The following is an 18,984-nucleotide window of genomic DNA, read 5'->3' as shown; positions in this document are numbered from 1 at the left end:
ATTTTGCATAGTCTCAAGCATGATTGAGCCACTAATAGTGATATTATGCTATGAAATTAAATGCTGATTACTGTTTGCTTCTTTTTTAAAAAAAATCTACAAATATTACGTTGAAAATTTCTTTAAAATATTGTTAAAAATTGAAAAATAATAGAATTTCTCATCAGATTTTTTAAAATTATTACTATTATCAATAATATACGTTCAACAGGAAACGTTTAACAGCACTTACACATGTTTACTCTTGAAAATTTTCTTTAGTTTAAAAAATTTTTAACAATATTTTCTTGCTGAACAAACTTTTAGACTGAAGGAAAATGCGACTTTTTGATAATTTTCAACAGAAAAAAACTTTTTTTTTTCAATTATGTCACCACAGCAAGTTAGAAGTTTAAGTTGTTCTTTCGAGTAAAATTACAGTTTCCTGTTGAAATAATCGGAAGAAAAAAAATATTAAACCGCAAAATATTTATTCAAAAAATAAATATTTTGAATGTAAATAAATGCTTAAAATATTTTTAAAATTTAATTTTCTGTCAGTTTTTAATTTTTCTTTAAAAATTATCTAAAATTTATAGAACTTTTCTAAAAATTTACACTTTTACAAAGTAAGCAAAATATATAAAATATTAGTTTTAATTCTTAAACAACAATTTTAAATATTAAAAAATTCAATTTTTAAAGTATCTTACAATAAATTTTACTTTAAGAAATGAATTTTGAATAATTAAAATTATTTTTATAAATAAATTAACTGCATAAAATCTGTTCAAAGCCATTTCAAACTAATTAAAAATTATTTTTAATGGTTCTTAGAACATATTTTTTAGACTTTATTAATTTATTTTAAAATTCTGTAAAAAAATTTAATTAAATTAATTTAAATTGTTTTTAAAATGTGTAAGTAAAACGTATAAATTTATATTCTCTGATAGTGTTAATAGATTTATAATATATACTTTTATTATAAATTAATATTGTTTGAACTGGTTTAAAAGTATTCTTAAACAAGTTTAAAAATTCATTAAGGAAAAGTTACGTTAGCTGATCAAAAATTCTTTAAAGTATGAAACGCTTTGGAAAATAATAAAATAATTAAAAAATAATCAGAAAAATCCGAAAAGAAAAAAGTCAGAAGTGTCTTTCTTGCAAAAAATTTAATATTAATGTATAAAATTGTTTAAAGTATAAACTTTTAGAAATATTTATGCGCTTTTTCATTTGCATTTTTACAAAATTTACACTTTCAATTTTTTTGTTTTGCATTATTATTATAATATTTACTTTTATTTTTGTGTTTTTTGTGTTTTTAGGCTCGCATTTTTATAAAATTTTCACTTTCAGTTTTGTATATTTTATGTAAAAAGTTTACATTGTTATAAAATTTATTTTTATTTTTGTATTTTTAACATTGTATTTTTACAAAATTTACGTATACAGTTTTTTAGTTCTGAATTTTAATCAAATTTAATTTAATTTTTGCATGCTTTAGACTTGCATTTTTACAAAATTTATACTTTCTGTTTTTCAGTTCTGAATTTTTATCAGATTTACTGTCATTTTTCTGTTTGTTATTTTGGAATTTTTTTTTCAAATTTACAATCTAAGTTTTGCAGTTTTCAAAAATTTATAATTTTAGTTTTGTATGCTTAGGTAATTTTTAATTTCAAATTTCTTTTTAAATTTGCAATCTTTACAAAATTTTATTTTATTATTACTTATTCTCAGATTTGAATTTTGTTTAAATGAAAAATAATGTGTCAATTTTGGAATTAACTTTTAAAACCTTTACACTTTATATTTTACAAAAAAAAATTTTACTGTCTTATGAGCAAAATTTTATAAAAACAAAACGTGTTTACATTGGAAATTTATTTAAAAATNTATTATAAAATTCTGATTAATTTTAAAATAAATCTGTAGTAAAAAATTATAAGATTATTAAAAAATATTTATAAGAGTATTTCTAGAAACTTATCTGAAGATATTACTGATGATTATTGGGCTGCAATTTGAAAAAACTGGTGACCTATGAATTCCCACTGTCTGTCCCTTTTTAATCTCGAAAATGTTATTTGACAGATGAAAGTCGAGTCTTTGGGGCTTGAGGTCGCGATTAATAGAAACTTCCTGCATAGACCAGAAGTCACGTGATTCTAATTCAAAAATTCTCCCCAACGGAGTTACATATATGATAGACACGACTCCGTTGTTGTCAGGAAAAGTATGATGTACAGGGGCAAGACACTACTAATTTGAAATCGAGAGCATATATCATATTAAAATATATTTTAAATTAAATAACTTTAATTTAAAATATACGCTCTTGATGTCGAATTTTAATAATTTAAAATATATGCTCTCGATTTAATCATATTTTAAATTAAATAAATTTAAAATATGATTAAAAATTGTAACTCGAATTTGTGACGATGTTTTTTCTTAAAATAGTACCTTTTTGAAATTTTTGGGGGAAAATGTGTTTTTTTCACACATATTTTTTAAATCCATACTTTAACACGTGAAGTATCATATGGAATTTTATTTATTTATTTATTTTTTAGGGGTACCAGGAATGGTACGAAACTGCTCCATTAACAGTGAAACGGAACATTCTTTTCTGCTTCATTGTGCCGAAGGAGACGACGGTGGTCTGGCACAACACTTTTATATGGAGGTGAGAGAAGCTGCCACAGACCAACTTCGAGCTAATATCTCTGCTGACAGACCAAGTTTTGTGGCTCGAGGTTTGCCTTCCAATACAATATTCCAAGTGACTGTGTATTCGGGCAATGCCAAAGGCACTAGTGTACCTGTCACCCTCAGAGTGGGAACCCATCCTACACCAGAAAGTCAGACACAGAAAGGTGAGATGTACTCTCTTCTTTTTGATATCAACTTCGATTTATAGCTCTTAACATGTGAATAACTTCACTTCTATATGGTGGTACGTTGCTACTGCTGTAGTAAGAATACGACTCTCTCATTGTTGTATACATTATGCTATTATATTACTTTCCCGGCTCTGTTATGCATAACAGTGAGAAAGTATGGTGATCGGTCAAAAACGTCCCTCGCCCAAGATTTTTACATTTTTGGATTTGGACACCTTAAAATGTCCAGAAATGCAAAAAATTCGAGGGTTTTTCTATATGTATGGATGTTAGTGCACAATTTTGTTCACCCACTTTGAAGCTTAATAACTCACGTGCCTTTTGTCAAAAATTTCTGAAATTTTGAAGGGAGATTTGTGTATTAGGGAGATTGATGCTATTAAATTTTTGTGGTTAAACGTCAAGTGGTGGGAAGGTAAAGGTAGGGGCGTGTGTCGTATCTCAAGTACGTTCGGATTTAATGAAGATTTTACTCATTATTAGCGTTTACAATTTTTTATAAAACCCATCCATACCCTGAAGATTAAACTTTTTGCCATTTTCTAATAATTAAAATATGAAAAGTTTTTAAAAATTTAAAATATTATAATAGATGGAGCCACCAAAATTTTAAATGTTGCCGGGAAAGTTAAGCAACTCGTGCTGGGTATTTTAGCAGCATCTTATTGATGCGCTACTGTATGATATGGTTATTGTTAAAGCAGCATACTGGTTACATTTTATGATTATTTACTACTACTATAGTAACAAAGACTGGAATTATTGGTANAAGGAAAGTGCTTCCTAGGAGGTCTTCCTCTGGCTTCTAATATAGATATTAGACACGTGAAGAAAACCGGGTAAACTCGCGTCTGACCAACGTGACCAGCACGTTGGACAGAAGCAAACATGCAAACAGCTTCCAGTACAGTTGTAGTTTATTCGTTCGCTTATTGGTGGGATGGTTATTGTTAAAGCAGCATACTGGTTACATTTTATGATTATTTACTACTACTATAGTAACAAAGACTGGAATTATTGGTATTAATCACGTGAAATAACAATAGAGGTTTAATATAGTACCGTTATATTGATTATTCTACAATAAGGCATTGATACTATACAGTTATTTAGGTAGTAGCACAAGTTAGAGTTCAACAGAGATTTGTCAAATAGTATTTGTCACCCAGTAGATGTCCTCAAACGATACAAAAGAGTATCGAAAATACAACTTCACTTTAATGGAACGAAAATAGAAATACTGAAGTAGTTTTATGTCCTAAGAGAGCTATAACACTAGAGAGCAATTTCCCAAGATGCTACAAAGTATCTAGCATGAAGATTTACCATCAAACTAACCGAAATTGAACACCCCTTTTTTTCTAACGCTAGAAGAGAAAAAGGCGCTCTACTCATTTACTAAGTATATATATATAAACACAAGCTACAATTAAAAGAAATTGCCAAGCAATCTTGGATAAGTGGTATAAAAATTTTCGGGGTTTGGTTAAATTAAGTTTTATAATTAACATAATAAAACCATTCACAGAATAATTAATGTTACTACAGTAGCATTATAAGTTGCTGTGTTTGTTTTCCTACTTATATCTTTTCTACTTTGTTTGGTATGTTTAGATGATGTATGGCAGCTCAACATAAATCCCTACCTCTGGGTTCTTATTGCTATAGTAGTAGGATTAATCTCAGTCGCTCTCTTTGTTGTTCTTTATATGAAAACAAGAAACAGACAGATGCATCAATGCATCATTGATTATTTTGGAAAATATTATAAAATTCTGATTAATTTTAAAATAAATCTGTAGTAAAAAATTATAAGATTATTAAAAAATATTTATAAGAGTATTTCTAGANTTAAAAATTGAATTTAAACTCTAAAAATTTCTAAAACTTATTTATTACTTCCCAAAATAATTACCTGAATATATAATTTATATCGTGTTTCTATCAGATTTTCCTATTTCCTATACAATTATACGTGGAAGGACTTGGCTCATACGGTCAACCAGACTACAGGCTCTAGGCCCTCCTTGTTGACTGTATGTAAGTAAAAAGTGAATTTGAATGTGACAAAACTTCACAAAACACCCAAGAGCTTACTGTTTATTTACCGCGCGAGTGATTATATCCAGTGTTACAGGGTTGAATAATATGCACGTTCTAATTTGGGTCCTCCTCAATATCAGTGCTAGTTACGCTACTGTATATAATATTATAATCCTACCATCATTTCTAATGATAAATGTAAGAAATTATAAGTAAATACCCCCACTTAAACATTCGGTGTATTGCTCCAAAGTGCATAGGTTCGAATCGTAATAAATGTTGCTAAACATTCAATATGTTATTCGAAAGAACGTGGTCCAAACCTTAATCGATGCTGCTATATAACAAAATATGCTATGCAAAGAGGAGCGTGGGCCCAGATACTAGTAGAGGATGCTAGAGAGAATGGATTCGAATTTTTAATCAAAGCTGCTAAATTCAGAGTGTAACCGGTGGATCTCACTGAAAATCAATATATTCTCAAAAAGGGAATGGGTTCAGATTTTAGACAAAGTAACCAAAAGACAAGATATTTTCTAAAAGGGCGAGAGTTTAAATCTTAAAAATGAGATTTGTGTGTTCTAAGATTTGCATTTTGAATATCATTTCTTTACTTTTTTGATTAAAATGTGTACTTAATGATGGGATAAGGAAGAACAACACATAAGGAAAGTGCTTCCTAGGAGGTCTTCCTCTGGCTTCTAATATAGATATTAGACACGTGAAGAAAACCGGGTAAACTCGCGTCTGACCAACGTGACCAGCACGTTGGACAGAAGCAAACATGCAAACAGCTTCCAGTACAGTTGTAGTTTATTCGTTCGCATATTGGTGGGCACTTCTACTGTATGATATGGTTATTGTTAAAGCAGCATACTGGTTACATTTTATGATTATTTACTACTACTATAGTAACAAAGACTGGAATTATTGGTATTAATCACGTGAAATAACAATAGAGGTTTAATATAGTACCGTTATATTGATTATTCTACAATAAGGCATTGATACTATACAGTTATTTAGGTAGTAGCACAAGTTAGAGTTCAACAGAGATTTGTCAAATAGTATTTGTCACCCAGTAGATGTCCTCAAACGATACAAAAGAGTATCGAAAATACAACTTCACTTTAATGGAACGAAAATAGAAATACTGAAGTAGTTTTATGTCCTAAGAGAGCTATAACACTAGAGAGCAATTTCCCAAGATGCTACAAAGTATCTAGCATGAAGATTTACCATCAAACTAACCGAAATTGAACACCCCTTTTTTTCTAACGCTAGAAGAGAAAAAGGCGCTCTACTCATTTACTAAGTATATATATATAAACACAAGCTACAATTAAAAGAAATTGCCAAGCAATCTTGGATAAGTGGTATAAAAATTTTCGGGGTTTGGTTAAATTAAGTTTTATAATTAACATAATAAAACCATTCACAGAATAATTAATGTTACTACAGTAGCATTATAAGTTGCTGTGTTTGTTTTCCTACTTATATCTTTTCTACTTTGTTTGGTATGTTTAGATGATGTATGGCAGCTCAACATAAATCCCTACCTCTGGGTTCTTATTGCTATAGTAGTAGGATTAATCTCAGTCGCTCTCTTTGTTGTTCTTTATATGAAAACAAGAAACAGACATCATGCCATAAAAAGTAAGTATTTTTTTCATCATAATTATTATTTTTTTCCATATAAAAATACTTTAATTTTATGAAAAATTACGTGAATTGCTGTATTTTTTCTTGAATTTTCTAATTTTTTCTATAAAAAGATGCTAATTTTATGGAAATTACGTGAATTGGTGTATTTTTTCTTGAATTCATTTTTTAAAATTTTTTATATTTTTTATAAAAAAATACATTAATTTCATGGAAATTACGTGAGTTGATGCACTTTCTCCCTTGAATTTTTAATTTTTCCCATTGAATTATTTTAATTTTCTTTTGTAAAATTTTCCTTAAATTTTAGATTATTTTTAATGCAAAATATATAAATATTTTGTCTATAAATTTTGTTTGCAAGTTTACTTTTATGTANTTCTATATATATATATATATATATTGATGGAAGTACAATTGCAATGCTTTTTCTCTATGGCATGATACAAGAATGGTCTTTGATAAGATCCGTTGAAATCGGCTAAAGTAAAAAGCAAAATTTAAAAAAAGTAAAATTCGTTTTAATATTTAAAGTATTATCTATTTTTTCGGCGATTTTAATGTTTAACAGCTTTTAAATATTGCTATTGTTCGAGTGTAGTAAAGCTGTTTTGATGGAATTTTATGTTTAAAGCGGATCTAACTCCATTTTTAGATGGAGGAATCTAAGAATGTGTGAAACACGTTTAAATTATTTATTTTTGTTGAAAGAGTAGTAAATGAAAATCTGTTAAAAACTTAGTGTTTGTTTTTATCCAATTTTATATGAAAATTATTTATCTGCTTTTTTTTTCTCTAGAACTAGGAAAATTTTTTGAAAGTTGTGTAGTCTTAATAAATTGGTTAAATGTTAGTAATTTATTTATTTATGATTATATAGTGTCTTACCTAACAATATTTTGCTGTTAACTATATTATACTTGTATATTAAGGTTATACTATGTTTATACTTGCTATGCTATGGTTATAATATGCTTATTCTTGCTACTGTACTATACTGTATTACTTAAGCTATGCTTGCTACGGTAAGTATATGCTACTGTATCTAATACATTACTTTTTTTAATGCTCTGTTAGTGTGCTTAGTATTCTACTGTAATTTGAAAAGGCTTAGTATACTACTGACAGTAAGTAATACTTTGCAGCTACTACAATATACTTAATACGCAGTTTAATTGAGGCACTATTACTTAATAACTTGTGAATAATGCTAATACACAGCTTAACTGTTTGATAATCCGAAACCGTGTCGTAAGTCTTCTTTGTTGCTTAATTAAATTAAATGAAAATAAAGATAAAAGAATGCCAAGTGTTCGAATTCATTATACTACATATTGTTTAAGCAACAAAGTTAATCTAACTTATAGTGTCCTGCTATGTACTACTTTACGATAGTAAACTATAGCTATTAAAGTATGTTACAATATAATTTATGCTATTATGTAAACTATATTATACAGTAACACAGCTTACTATATCAGTACTTACTACAGATCGTACTGTAAGTGTGTATTGCATTATTATATCAATGTATCATTGTTGAAATGTTACTATTATGATGCTATAAAGTAGCATCTGTTTTATACTATAATAATTATCACGGTATTATATGTTGACTGTTACTAAGATGCTCGAAACATTTAGTACTTTATACGAACGATATTACTTCCATAGCAAGCAGTATAAGTATTGTTATAGGCCTATGCCATGGTGAATGTAATGCTACTATGGTAGCATAGGTAATAATTACAATATAACATAATTATAATTATCTTAATTATTCTCTATTCTATTATAAATGAATATTAAATTTACCATCATCCTTGTATTATAAATCATTACGCAAAGCATATCGTTACAGTTAGATTTTTTTTTTTAAATTACTAAAAAATTGTAATTTTAAATCTTTAATTTATTATAAACAAAGTAATTTTATATTAAAAAATAAAATTAAAAATCTAAAAAGTTTATTTTTATTTTATTTTATAAAAAATAAAACAAAACAAAAAAACCACAATACTTCCACTTTCTTCAATCGATTGTATATTACTATGAAAGTTTTTAGATTTTTTCCTTTATATTTTATTATTATTATTATTTGTATTTTCTCTTTTTAGAATAAATAAGTAGAAAATAAAATATTTTTCACTAAGAAAACTATTTATTGATTACAAATATAATTTTTTTTTTGCCATTTTTTTCTGAACAGCTGCTTCACAAACGATGGCTTCTTGCAAGTAAGTTGATCCCCTTTTTTCTTATTTTAGATTATTCTAGAATGGAATAACAAAAAGCTAATTTAAACAAGTGAAAAAAAGAATATATATATATATTTGTCAGTCTTGCATATCATTTGTGATTTGAAACCCTATTCTTTCTTACTATAAGGCCAAGTATAGAGTTTGCAAATCGAAAATTTTATCATTGGATACGTATTAAAAAACCAAGATACTGAAAACTAATCTATTCTTCTTATATTTTGATAGTATCAAATTACATTTTAATCATTCAAAAATCAGTTATTTTATTTTAACGCTTCTACATAAATGATTTGCTTGTATTTTTTTTTAGGTCACCATCATCAGCTCCTGCTTTTCCTGATGACGGATGTGACGTTTGTGCTTGTACTGGAAGAGGAGAAGAAAAGCTTCCTGTCTTAATAACAGGTAAATTCATTTGTCTTCTGTCTAGTAATTTTTCTTCACTGCTACTGCTACAAATTTTGCTACTGATGCTACTACAAGTGCAAACACTGTTACTGTTATGTTATCTTGAAAGTGATCATTCGCTTATAAGTTAAAGCCTATGTTGTTTTTTTTTAATAAATAAAACTTTTTTACTGTAAAATTACTGTTTTTTTAAATTTATTTTTAAGAATATCATTTGCTTATTTAGCATGTTATATGGTTTCAGTTACAGAATTTACAATATTCTGTACTTTATTGCTTAAATAAACCATCCAACTAACTCAATTAACTTAAACTGTAGCTTAATTTATATAATACAGTACTGATGTACAAATGCACACTATATTATAAAAGAGGACATTACATATTGCATTATACTGTACACAATAATCTATAGAGAGCTTATGATGTTATGAAAGTATATTTAGCTTATATTATGTTTATTACATTATTAATAATATGCTAATTGCTTAATAATATTGACAATTATTATTGCTATATCTTTATTATTATAATCATCAATTTATCATTATTAATCTACATGATCACTTATTAAATTTTGATGATGAAGATTAGAGCTGTTATTGATAATGATAAGTGGAATGATTTTAATAGTGATAATGATGATAGCAATTATATTCACTTAACGAATCAATATCACTGATGCTAGTGTAGATGCTGATAGGGATCAGCATCATCATTTATGCTATTCTTTTAGCGATGTTCTTTAAGAGTAGAAGGATATATATTCAAATTAGCTTACAAAATTCTATACAAATTCAATAAAAAATACAATGATGTTGTATAAAATGCATTAAACTGGAACTTAGATATTTTATATAAAAATAATCTTAAGACAGACCTAATTTACATACTTCTCTGTAATGTTAAATACTTTGATGAGGATCAGCGTTAGCACAGATGATGATAATAATAATAGGGCTGTTAATAACAACTCAATATTACTAGGATCATCAGTATCTGCACTACTTCTCTATTATAATCTCTTAAGAGTAAAGTATGCGAATTAGCTGCTATGAAACTTTGATAGAAAAATAGAGGGGTGCTTCAGGTGGCAAGCAGTTACGTAAGCAAACAGATGTGTAACGAACTAAGCCATTGGTTTAATTATTTAACTACTTGACACTTTGAAGCACCAAGTGTCTTGATACTGATGATGACAGTGATATTTATAAACACTTAACAATTTAACATCACATAGCATCATTAGTATCCTTCTGCCAATTTTTCTTAAGAATATGCAAATTAGCAAGCATTTTATATAAAATTTCATACTTTTTTCATGTAAAATATTTATTAATTTTCCCTTTAAAAATTAAGCAAAGTAATTAACCTCAATAAAAAAAATTCACATTCTGAATATTTAATTTTAATTATAATTTTCTATAATACTAATTTAAAATTATTTTATTTTGCTTTATTTTTTTACAATTTTTCAACATTTTTTATATTCCCAATAGATACTAAAGTCAATTTTCTACGTACATAAAATAAAATTGGAAATTGAATAAAAATATAGAAATATATATTTTTATGTATTTCGTTTTTTTCCTGTTGTTAAACTAAAGTAAACAGAAGTAGCTTTTGTTTGGAAATATCTTCTGTCAATTTTAAACATCCGAAAATAAATGAAACGATGGACAAAAACATTCGAGAACAAGGAGACAACAACGAATTGAAAGTTTTAAGACAATATGGATTTATCCCTCAATAATAAAATACTGCATGCTGTTGCAAGATAGGAAGTGAATTATAAATGTATCCTTTCTAGTAAACAAGAAGAAAAATCTAAAAAAAAAATCCCCTTTCCAAAAAATTTATCCCCAAAAAATAAAAATGCAAATTAAATTGGTGCAACTTTAAGATAATTAATTGTTCCAACATCATCATCAACTAAGAAAATGATAAATTTAAGAAATTATTTTTCTACAAAATAAATATTAACTTAAATTTTTTGGAATTTATTTTTTAAAATTAAATTTAATTAATTTTTTTTCTTCTTTTGCTGATTTTTAGGCAATGGTATGGTTACAACAAATGGTGAGAGAAAAGATGGTGATGGAGGATTAATGTTTATTAATAGTAATTGTGTAGGATGGAAGAAATTTCAGACAAATCCTGACTGCGATTTGGTTACAAAATCAATCCTAAATGTGGTAATTTTTTTTTATAAAATTATATATATATATATTTTTCCCCCTGTTTAATTTTTTTATCTTTTAAAGTTTAAATTAAGGTAGAATTGTGTAGTTAACTTTTATATTCCTCTTTTAGAAAATAGGAATTTTTTATATATTTTTCTGTTAAAATTTTAAGAAAATATCACACGAAATACAATTTTTAAATGTCAATAAAGAAGAAATGGAAGCGTTTGAAGTCTCATCACGTATAAGTCTAGTTGCTCCTGAAAGTATGATAGAGAAGAAGGGTGCTGCTATAGAGTAAAAAAATGTAGGAAACAGGATAGAAAATGTGCAACGGAAGAAAAATAGAAAATATAACGATAAAATTTGACATTGTTTTTAGATAGCACCAAATTGCCTGAAGGTTCGACGTGTTTGACAGCCAAGAGATGACAGCCTATAGTCACAAAATAACACCTCCATTACCTTTTCCAAAAACTCTCCACTTTGCCATTTGTCATTTGTTTTTTCGTTTTTCTATTTATTTATTTTATATTTATATATATCTATATATTTAATAATATAGTAGAAAAATTTAGAAGATTGTTCCTTTACTAACTTATAAATAATCCCATTCTAGCCTATAGAAGATAAGGAATCGTTGGACTGTAATGTATCTGTATCGCCATCCAGTCGACCTCCAAGCATCTCTTCACCAGGAACAGCATCACCGGAAGATGTTCCAACTAAAACGCAGAAATGCAACTCGAGGTACACATCCAAAACTTCTCTCACAGATGAAAGCAATGCAACTTTACCGTTGATGTCAAGCAGACAAACAGAAGTGTGACTAAGGCTTTATAATCTGTAAAAAAAATCAGGTATAAAGTTATAAATATGCAAATTTTTGTAAAGGAAAGCTGGCAAGCTGACAGCAAAACTTTCTACTTCTAAGCTCTTCTATCACTACGGAGGTACTTCATAAGGGAGGGTGAAGCGCAGTCTCTAACATACATCTACCTTTTATATACTGCTTTTTCATGAAATAACTTATAAAAAATTTCGTTTTTTTATTAAAAATAATTATTTTAAGTGTATACTAGCCTATAACATTAAAATTTCATCTGAACTTTTGTTCGTTTTATAATAGCTTCGAGGTCTTTCTGTTATCTTTTACGTAGATAAAAAATTAAATTTTGAATAAAATATTATTATATAAAAATTTTATAAATGGCACTTTTAAAACTTCATAAAAATTTCGTAAATTTTGTCAAGGCAAAGTTCTATAAATTTCTCTAAAACATTTGTTGTTGTAGCATCTTTATTTAGAAGATGAAGATGCTATGTATTAATAATGTTAAATAATTGGAAAGATGCTTATGAAAGATGCAAATTTAATAAATAGATAGTGATATAAGATGCAATAACTGTAAATTAACCACTTTAGAAATGGAAGATGCAATTAATTCTTAATGTAATCAGCTGTAAATAAGGGAAATGCAATCAGTAATGAAACAAATTTGTAGTGATGCAATATAAATAGTTAAATATGTCATTAATACAAGATGCAATGTTAGCAATTAACTAAATTACGAGTGTGTGATGTAACGTTAGTAATTAATTAATAACTTGGTTAGCAAGTAATTAGTAATTAATTAAATCAGTAGTATAATATGAGGTCGTATTTTGTGTTTGTGAATTATGAAAAATACATTAGGACCAATTATATTTGTGTACTGAGAAATGCAATGTTACGTTCCCAGGTAGTGAGATATGACACTATAAACTACATTTTTAGTTTCGTAATAGTTGCATAAGATACTAGAAAATGCAATATTGCATTATCTAAAGCTGTGATACAGTTAGCACTGCACTCTCATAGCTAGCACTACACTACCATATTATAGATCAGTTACTCAGTTTGCTAGTAGGGCTAAAATCCTTACAAACCTTATATAATTTAAGTGAATGCTACTAATATTTGCTATTGAAAGTCATAGTTTCATCTGTAAACTAAGATCATACAAATCCTGATAGTCCCTGTTGATTAGTAATGCTTCAGTTTAACTTTTTAAAATATTTTTTATATATAAGAAAACTAAACTAAACAGTTTACAACTGCGAGAAAAAAGTATGAAGTTTTCTGCTCTAGTAGATACGATTTATTTTCTTCCTTTACTTTTTACTATTGTAGATAGCAGCGGTTTGTATCTCTAGTAGTAGAATTTTTGCTTCAATTACCATTACAAGGAATCGACTTTGTGGCCTACTTGCTGACATAGAGTTAATGTTTTCTGTTCATTTTCTAGTACCCGCACTCGTGATGTTTCTCATCGATTTTTTTATTTTCTTTTTATTATTACTTTTTTCTTTTCTACTCTTAGTGAAGAATACGATCCTCATGAGCATTTAAAAGCCTATTCCAACCATTAAACTAAAGTCCTTCTATCTTGCTTTCTTCGCTTCACTTGAAACTAAGGTACAGAAACGATTTAACACTTTCTTCTTTTTTATTTTTCTAACGTTTTAGAATTTGTAAAAGCTTAAACCACTTTAAACTTTTATTTTCTCGTATGAAGTTTTATTGCTTTTCCCATTATACATGAATTTATACAAAGTCAAACCACGATACTTTAACACTTTACTAAGCTCTATACTGGCTCATTATCAGGATATATATATCGTAATTTTATACTTTTATCTATAAATATCTTTACTAACTTTTAAGCAATAAATATATTATAAGTTTTACTTTAAATATTTTAAGTTTTAGTAAGTCAGATTTTCTGGCAAATTATTATTAAGATTTTGTAAAAAAATTAATTAAATTCAAATTCTTACTGATTAAATTTTAAATTATTTTATTATTTATATAAGAAAAGTGCACATTTTTGCGTAAGAAATTCTTATTTCGTAGTTAAATACAAGTTTTATGAACTGGTAGGTTACGAGCTACATTCACTATTTGTGGCTTTTAAAGGGAGTTTTCTACTTGAAAAGTGGAAATTATGTTAGTAGAATTTACTTATGGGAAGCATATGGTATGATTTTATAAAGGAATTAAGAAAAATACAATTGAAAGTTACTTTATATTGTTATAGGGTTTATCTTACACCATCTCTAATGTTATGGATGCCACTTTGAACTTCTCTCTCATCATTATCATTACAGATCGTATATCTCATCATTATCATTAGTAGTAATAAATGTTTATTATCTGTGATTAGAATAGACGTGGTGGTTTACTATCCCATATATTTCATGTGTAAATCAAAGATTTTCATCATAGTTTCATCATAGATAACACGTTAATGTTCAAACTCAAGTAATTAACTATTTTAAAATAGAATACGTAGCATACTTTAGTGCATAAATGATAACCTGCACACTAATGCATGCAATATACTATTATAGTTCTCAAAATGTAGTTACAGAGAGAGACGACAAGTCATACATAAACTATTGTTTGTGTCATCATATTTTATGTAATATGTTTCTGAAATGCAGTTTGTTCGATAACAGTGTACACATTAAGCTTGTGTGCACTGGTATACACTATATATAAGTTCGTGCATCCACAGACAGTGGTCAGATGTCACATTTTATAACACAGTTGAGTTCGCTTGTTTTTGTGTTTATTATTCACTGTCGTGAATACAATTAAAGAAACATCTCTTTAATTAATGAATTGATTGGTTAGTTTCTCCAAATCGTATATATTTTGCCCCCGAGACAAGGTCCATCTTTGGTTAGTGCCAGGGTCTTCGTTTCTGAGACCCTCCTTATTCAAATCACATAATGATAATAAAGTAGAAAAATAATCTAGTATAAATGTTAGTCCATGGCCAAAGTTATTTGAAAGAATAATGAGAAAATTGACAATTCTGTTATTTTTTTCTCCTCTGATGGACCCTGGCTGCACCCCCTTCTCGTATGGACTGATTAGTGCATTAATAGTTTGTGCACTAAGAGTTTATGTATTAATAATCTGTATACTACAACTTAAATATCAGTATACACTAAATACACTAGTACAAGCTACTATTTATGCACTAATACATGCTTATGAAAGTTATCATTAAATTATTGAGCTACATAAGAAAACATTTTCACATAACGCGCAGTAACACACGTGATATTGACTGATAAAATGTGCATTTTTCTTCATGCCGTTTCATAATATTTCTCTAAATCAACAATTTACTTAATAAAACATGTTAATTTATTTTTTATTTACAGGAAAATAATACTTTCAACAAGGCCAGTCGAATTTTGACTTTCCTTTCTTTTTTTGCCTGTGCATAACACAGTTTTCTGGGATCTATCCTGAGATAAAAATAAAATGCCAAGATGATCCTTGACCTGTGCCTGAATCAACTGTTGAACAGTTGCTGCCATAAAATGACATTAGTATATTTAAAAAAATAATTAAGGGAAAAAATCAACCAAAAACAAACAAACAAATAAATAAATAAATAAACAATATTTATATCTGGAAGAGAGTTGTAGCCAAGTCGAAGAGAAGAAGATTTTACAACTTTTAGAAGAATGTTCTATGCATCGTCGCTGCACAGATCAAAAAGAAAACAAACTTATTGCGCCGAGCGCAAAACAAATTAGTGCCATCTACCTCTTGCAGTGCAGAAAAAATGAAAAATATACACCACCCTCAAGCAGAGGAACCACGTATATAGTCAAAAAAATTGCTAGAAGTTGCCAAAAAGTGAAGCAGAGAAACCACTCCCAGAACATGACTCAAACTGGGATCAACCATAAACCATATTGTGGTCATTGTAAACCCTCTTATAAAATGATTTTTAGCGATCTTGATAAGAAAAATTCTCAAAAAAATCATAAAATCTTGTGAACCAATGTTGCTATTACATTAAACCCCCAAAAAATCCATCAGATCTTCTTGATTCTTTAAAGCAACGTACAATTTGGTAAAAAGAAAAACCCCCTCGAAATGGACCAATATATATTTAATTTTATTGTTAATCGTGATTTACGCTCTTTGAATATTAAAAAAATACAATATTAAAACACTTTTTATACTAGTTTTCAAACAAAAAATAAATTATATATACATATAAATATATATATTATACTGCTAATATACGAATGCTACTTTTTTAAAACAAGTAGCAAAATGGGTGGAGGTAAATTTGGATATAATTGACCACACCCTGACTATTAGCAAATTTTTGTGTGATATAATTTCGTCACGATGTTATAAATTTAATAACTAAAATAAAAATAAAAAAATTGGAAAAATTTTAAAAAAAAGAGCTTTGTCTACATTGGTTCCACATTGGATGACGTCATTTTAAACATTGTAAAGACAACAAATGATATTTTTTGTTTGTTTTCTGTAATCTCCCGTGTGACATTTTTCATTAATCGTTCATTTTTTCAACAGAAGAAAAACAATGTATGCTCTCTTAATGGAGTGTTTTTTGTATGTATTGTGTATCCTTCCATTGTCATAATAAAATCACGTCTTCCGAAAATAATTTCACCAATAATTTAAATATATTTTTTTAAAATAATAATTATAATAAAGTGCGTATAAATTAAACTTTTACAATGATTTTTCTAACTCAATAAATTGAAGTAGAACTGTTGACAGGGTGTGAAGATTAGGGGTGTGAAAATTATCAAAAAAATATAAAACGAGTCGAATGTTAGAGATTCAAATTATATCATTTTTGGTGTTGTGAGAAGATTATTTATCGTTACAAATAATAATTTTATGCATTTTTTTGCATAAAAAGTGAATTAATCAAGGAGGAATTTCTTTATGTCTTCTTATCTTAACTATAAGTTGCTTCTCTGCATTGCACCTGTTTCTTTGCAGATATTTCCGATTTGAGCTCTTACTTAAGTTAAAATATGTTTTTTAATTAATTTTGGATTAAATTTTTATTTGGTTTTCTGAATTTTTATGTTTTGCACTATTAAAAAATTTTTCAGTGATACAGTAAAAGCAATTCTGAATTAGCATTTTTAAATGATTGAAAAGCGTTATAAAATTATATTATTGTAGAAAATTAAATGAATTGGATGATTTTGATTATATTTAAAAACATTTTAATATGTTAAAATTCTAATTTCTAAACTTCTAAACATAATAAAATTCATATATAGAGGTTTGTGGATGGGTTTACTTAAGCTTTGTATTATTTACAGGCAGAAAAAAAACTATTTTATTATGTTTACTTATAAATATTTTATTGAGAAATTTACTGATCTTTTATTATTTGAATTATTTATTATTATTATTTCTTCAATTTTTAAAGAATATTCATTACAAATCCTTCCTCTCGCTTATCCCAAAGTTTGCTTTCTCTGCATTACATCTGTTTCTTTGATCCATTCAGACTCATTCGCGCGTTAAAAATATTGGAATTTTATATTACTTTTGGATTAAATTTTACTTTTTTGCCTGAGTTTTTATATTTTATACGTTAGTTTATAAACTGTTAAAATTTTTCTGTATATATTACGTGACAAATTTCAGTCACATATTTTATTTACCTATTTTCAGTCGGAGATAGAAATCTTAGAAATATATATCTTAAGAATATTGATTTTCTATTTTGTATATTTCTGACTCATCTGTAAATATTTCTAAATCATGTGTATCTATATACTGGCTTCTCTATACATGCGTTGAATTATCTATTTATGCAAAAATTTAAAAAATATTTTTGCAGATATATATAAATAGATTGAATAATTTATACATAAAAATTCAATATTTGTGTATCATTTACACGAATGTGTGTAATTTATTTATTTATTTATAATTAGAATAATTAAGATATAGAACATTAGAAAATGATTTTCAACGTTTTTTTTCAAATTATAGAAGTTAAGAATTTTTCTCAACATATAAATGCATTATTCAATTATTATTTTTATACGTATAAAAATTAAGAATTTTTAAATAAGCAAAAAATTGAGATCTTTTCCAACGTGTAAAATTCCAATTTTCAAAATCTTTTTCTACATTTACAATCTGTAAATATTTCTATATATATTTATAATAAATGTACTAAATATCCCGAGAATGCAAATAGTTATACATACAGCTTTTACAATTCTTACTGCTACAATATTTTTCAAAATTCTACAAATATTCACAAACATTTATTCTAAATTATATTCGTCCATGAATATTTGAATCTATTTTTTCCTCATAAGTTTATAAGTTTATCAAATATATCTATATATATATATATATATATATTCATCTTTATAATTCAACGAATAAGGCTTATAACCAGATATTTATGAAACTGCAGTAATTTGATAAGTTTTTCTATTAAAATTTTCATATAAAACACAAAGAAAAAAAATCCAAGCATTTTACAAATTTATCAAAATATTTTTTTCTTGCAACTATATATTTATAAATATATTTACAAGAATTTAATAAACTAACCATTAGTTTTTCTGTTAAAATTTTGGATATAAACATAATACAACCTAAATTTTCAACTAGGAAAATAATATATCTGAGAAATCTCAACTAAAATTTTAAAATAACCA

General features: G+C 26.9%; 1 protein-coding gene across 1 annotated transcript in view; it reads left to right on the top strand.

The window, feature by feature from the left end:
* Positions 1-17,281, top strand: part of LOC111621294 (hemicentin-2-like) — a 261,961-nt gene extending 244,680 nt beyond the window's left edge. The window contains exons 8-14 of the mRNA XM_023363380.1: positions 2,565-2,867; positions 6,465-6,593; positions 8,809-8,836; positions 9,171-9,265; positions 11,324-11,463; positions 12,071-12,311; positions 15,670-17,281. Coding sequence (XP_023219148.1) covers positions 2,565-2,867; positions 6,465-6,593; positions 8,809-8,836; positions 9,171-9,265; positions 11,324-11,463; positions 12,071-12,280 — 905 coding nt within the window. The 3' untranslated portion in view covers positions 12,281-12,311; positions 15,670-17,281. The remainder of the gene's footprint in view (positions 1-2,564; positions 2,868-6,464; positions 6,594-8,808; positions 8,837-9,170; positions 9,266-11,323; positions 11,464-12,070; positions 12,312-15,669) is intronic.
* The last annotated feature ends 1,703 nt before the right edge of the window (positions 17,282-18,984 follow it).

The sequence above is a fragment of the Centruroides sculpturatus genome, unplaced genomic scaffold (genome assembly GCF_000671375.1).
Source record: "Centruroides sculpturatus isolate CEXI.00-Female unplaced genomic scaffold, Cexi_2.0 scaffold86, whole genome shotgun sequence".
Taxonomy (NCBI): Eukaryota; Metazoa; Arthropoda; class Arachnida; order Scorpiones; family Buthidae; genus Centruroides; species Centruroides sculpturatus.
This window is presented reverse-complemented; position numbering and strand designations above follow the sequence as displayed.